This window comes from Eurytemora carolleeae, unplaced genomic scaffold (genome assembly GCF_000591075.1).
Source record: "Eurytemora carolleeae unplaced genomic scaffold, Eaff_2.0 scaffold1059, whole genome shotgun sequence".
Taxonomy (NCBI): domain Eukaryota; kingdom Metazoa; phylum Arthropoda; class Copepoda; order Calanoida; family Temoridae; genus Eurytemora; species Eurytemora carolleeae.
The window spans coordinates 71,976-76,645 of record NW_019397280.1 but is presented as its reverse complement, the minus strand read 5'-3'; the positions used below and the strand labels follow the sequence as shown (position 1 = coordinate 76,645).

Below are 4,670 nucleotides of genomic sequence, written 5' to 3'. Positions count from 1 at the left end.
TCAGATTGATAAATAAATAAAGCAGCTCCACTCCACTCAGCTCTGAGATAAATTTCTTACGTGATTCATTAGTTATTAAAACAAAATAAAGTTAAAAAAATTGTATGATTTCAATATTTCTTTATTTATGTTAAGATCGTATCTTTAATTTCTTAGAGTGAATTAGTATTGCATCTTGAAATATCACAAAGTTGGTTATAATGAGTGATTTAATGGATTTAATGAGCCATGGTAATTGAATAATCATTAGACTTTGTGATATTTTAAGATGCAATACTCAGTCAAATTTGTCAAAAATTTTATTGTAAAACAGTTTAAGAATTCAACACACGTAAAATATTAATTTGAAGTGTAGAATTGAAAAAATGGTTTGAATTGTGCTTTTTGCGTGACGCGGCTGGATTTTTTTTAAATCACACTTCAAAGGCCCTAAATATGCCATTTAAAAAGTAGTTTTGCCCGGAAGAGTCAAATGTGGTAGTACGGAAGGGGAAATAGTGGTGGTTCATGGCTGCCGGAAGAGAAAAAAGCTAATATGTGGTAATATTGTTTGATAGTTTTAGACAATCGTAAAGAATGGGGAAACGTCCAACTAATGCCACCAAGGGTGGTAAGTTTATGAATCCAACAGATCAGGCCAGGTTAGTTTTCTAGCAATGTTTTAACTGGTATATTGAAAGTTAATGAGGTGAAGCACCAAAGATTTAATGAAGATAATTATAGTTTTGAAATCTGAGCGATTTGAAAACCATGAGTTTTATAGTTTCAACAATTAATTGCTCAAAAGAACTTGTGGAATTTTCTACTTTCATAGCTCAATATTTGAAGTTTTTTAATGTCATTTAAATAATTTCTCTACCTTTACTTTACTAAATGTTTGATGAAGAGAATTTTCGCATTATTTTTTTTCGCATTTTCTATTTCGCAAAACTTTCGCATTTTTTCGCATAACAGATTGAAGCAAAATTTCGCGAAAAAAGCCAAAATTTTCTCATTTTTTGCGAGCGAACGAAATTTTCGCTAATCGATTTTTCTTTTCGCTGGAATCCCTAGAGTTGACCCCCTTCAGTTCTTCAGATTTGTTTCTAATAAATAAATATACAATGAATACTTTTAGAATTAAAAGATACAAATATTAAATATAATATTTTCAACTTTTTTGACAAACATCGATTTCCAAATTATGATAGAATTTAATAATATTTGTTTACTGACATTAAAAACTCTTGTTTTATAGGAAGGAAGCAAGAAGACGAGAGTTAAAGAAGAATAAGAAACAGAGAATTCTTGTTAGAAATGCGGTTCTTAAAGGGAAAAAACCACAAGAAGTCATCGAAGAACTCGAAAAGGAAAACTTTCGTTTTCACTCCACATTTTTAAAAGAAAATTGTTGCATCAAAACTTAGTATTTTTTTTTCAAATTGCATAATTATAGATTTTTTCAGAACCCAAATTGAAAGAATTTTTTATATATGTTGCGTGTAGCCGGCCAAACGGCTGGACCGATTGGGCTGAAATTTTTGTGGACACTCATGGGTTTATAGGCTTTAAAAAAATTCAAATTTTTTTCAAATTTCTTCTGATTTTTTCACGGGCAACGCCGGGCCCTTCAGCTAGTTATTATAGTTATTTGATTTTTTTTCAATTTTTATTTTTTATTTTTATCTTCTTCTTAAAATTTTCCTTTCAACTTGTAGTGTTTGAGTTTAACAAAAATTATCCATTGAGTATGAGTGTAACCTAGGATCACCATTTTAAATAATTTACGATTAATGTTTTCTCTAGTCAAGTTATTTTTTGGATTTTTTGTTGAGCCAGATGTTAGGCATCTAAAAATATTTAAAAAAATTATCATATTAACAATTAAGTGAATTGGAATAGATTAATTATTTTATTATGATAAAGGTGATGTCTGAGAAGCGTAGGAAGCTGATGGAGACCTGGGACAGGGTCTACAAGATGTACGAGAAGGATGCTCCAGATCAGTTCGAGGAGGTCAACAAGCAATGGACAGCTTACCAGGTTAGTTACTGATCAGTGAAGAGTTTACAAGATTAGTTACTGAACAGTTAACAGTTTAGTTACTGAACAGTAAACACTTTACTAGGTTAGTTACTGAGTAGTCCGACAGTTTACCAGGTTAGTTACTGAACAGTGAACAGTTTACTAGGTCAGTAACTTAACAGTGAACAGTTTACCAGGTTAGTTACTGATCAGTGGACAGTTTACAAGTTTAGTTATTGAACAGTGGACAGTTTACCAGGTTAGTTACTGAACAGTGAACAGTTTACCAGGTTAGGTACTGAAAAGTGAACAATTTACCAGGTTTGTTACTCAAAACTCCGTAACTAAGTTTAATGTAGAGTAAAGTAGAATAATGTAAAAATAAATCTAAAAAAGATGAGTTAATTGATCATTTGATTGATAGTGTAAGGTTAATTGTTTAATTAATTGACTGTAAGGTTAGTTGATCAATTGATTGACTGTAAGGTTAACATTTTAAGTAGTTTTTTGATTTTTTAAGATTAATTGATCAATTGATTGATGTTGTAAGGTTAATTGATCAATTGATTGATGGTGTAAGGTTAATTGATCAGTTGATTGACTTTAGGTTAATTGATTTTGTGATTGTTGTTTCAAGGTTTATTTCTTAATTAATTGAAAATGTAAGGCTAATTGATTGATTGATTATTAGTGTATGCATAGATGATTGGTTTATTATTATTATTATTATAGGTTAGAAAGATGGATGTTATAAGATACTATGAGTCTGTGATGGCGGCCAAGGATGTTGAGATTGAAGGAATTCCACTGCCTAATATGAGTTCAGGTAAAGTTAACGACTAGTAGAAAGCGGTTACTCGGAATTGAAGTCGTCTTTACACATAAATTGGTTTTCATATAGGAAGTGACGTATTCGTTTCACAACGGTACCCTTAACAACTTTGTCTGATCAAAAATTGTGTAAGAAATTCATTGATTATTTTTAATTTTTCTTTAGCTCGTTAAGGGATTTGCGGATTTCTGCATCAAGAACAGTAGGAAATTTTTATAAATAAGCACTTCTAAGCTAAAATAAACGATAATTTTCATATTGTTGATCAGATAAAGGGGTTAAGGGTACAATTGTGAATCTGACATGCCCCTCAAAATAGACAGTTTAATTAAAAAACAGTCGATTCTTTTACCTAAACCAGGAAATCTATCAAAACGGCAGAATAGTTTGGTCAGATCAGACCTGATCCAAATATTCTCTTCTGGTGGATTCTTGATATAAACCTCAAATGGGGTCTTGGCAGGGATGTATATTTGTTTGAAAAATCATCCCCCCTCGTTTGAAACTAAGTTTTCCGATCTCCCCAGAATTTTTTGGATGGTTTTGTTCGCCTAATTTGGAAAAATTCATGATTTCGAGGGGAAAATAAATATCTTGATGAAAAAGAATGAAAAATAACTTTTGTGTTTAATTTTTCATTTTCAAAATTTATTTTTCTTAACAAATATACACCCCTGGTCGGGTTTAAGGCTTTCCAAACTTTTTTTTATAAATTCTGTTTTTAGGAGGACTAGGTGACTGGGAGGATGAAACAAATATACCTTTACCCCCGACTGCGCAGTATATACCGAAATCTGCACTCAAGAAGCCACTGACTGCACAGTAAGTTCATATAAATTTTATTTTAAAAACATTCTCCACAAAAAAAATTTGTCCACCATTTTAGAAAAACTTTAAACTTAAAAACACAAGAAGTGCACCTGTTTAGTTATGTGAAAACATATATTCGACAATCATTTCAAAGAAACTAATTTATTTTAAAGTTTGTCAGAAAATTCGGCTACCGTAGTATTAGATCTGGGTCGTCAGAGCGCTTGGTTTTACTCCCGTTCCACTAGCGTCCTAATTCCTGTCTTGGGGACGGGGTTCCATGTCGTGTTCCGCTAAAGAGTTTTTTATTTATAGATATTATAGTGGGGCCCCTGGATATAGGGGGGTCAGGGGGGGCTCTCTCAAAGTTTATTTATACTATTGGTATGTTTCTGTTCCGGTCGGGCAATGGGCATTATGCCTCCTTCCGGGGACACCGGCGGCATAATAAATCGATCCTTTAATTATATTAATTAATACAAATGTTATGTCAATACAATGAAGAAGACTGTCTATTTTTATTTTTATGTTTACCAAGTTTTCAAACCGCAGAAACTGTGCAACAAAGAGAAGTTACCAAATAGCAGCTTCTCTTCGTTCACTTGTAAATTTAGTATTTTGAATTGTTAAGCAGTATCAATATTATTATTATTTATAAAAAGTCGCCTTCATTGTATTTATATAATCGCTGACCACCCTAGGGATAGTATGAAGACCAGAATGTGTCCCGGAGTCCCCCCTGGACCCCCTCCATCTATACAAGAATATGAGGATCTGGAGAAACCAGATTTAGATTCAAGGAAACGGAAGATTAGGTAAGCAAATAGCAAATATTCGAATTTTTAAACAATGCATCAATACCCATTGTTTTTCGTAGATTCGACGGGGGGAGGGGAGGGTTTAAAATGCCAACTTCTCTTTTTGAAGTTTTATATCCCAAAAAGTTATTGATTGATTGATTGATTGATTGATTAGGTTTGGTGGAGAGGAAGACGACGAAGAAGAGGGAATGGAAAACTCTGAA

At 32.4% G+C, this 4,670-nt stretch overlaps 1 protein-coding gene across 1 annotated transcript; it reads left to right on the top strand.

Moving 5' to 3' along the window:
- Positions 1-554: 554 nt before the first annotated feature.
- Positions 555-4,670, top strand: LOC111713231 (WW domain-binding protein 11; the record flags this gene model as incomplete). The annotated part of the gene is made up of 7 exons (XM_023488056.1): positions 555-641; positions 1,238-1,369; positions 1,881-2,022; positions 2,737-2,830; positions 3,562-3,658; positions 4,348-4,461; positions 4,622-4,670. Coding segments are annotated over exons 1-7 (693 nt in total), but the record flags the coding sequence as incomplete, so codon positions are not given.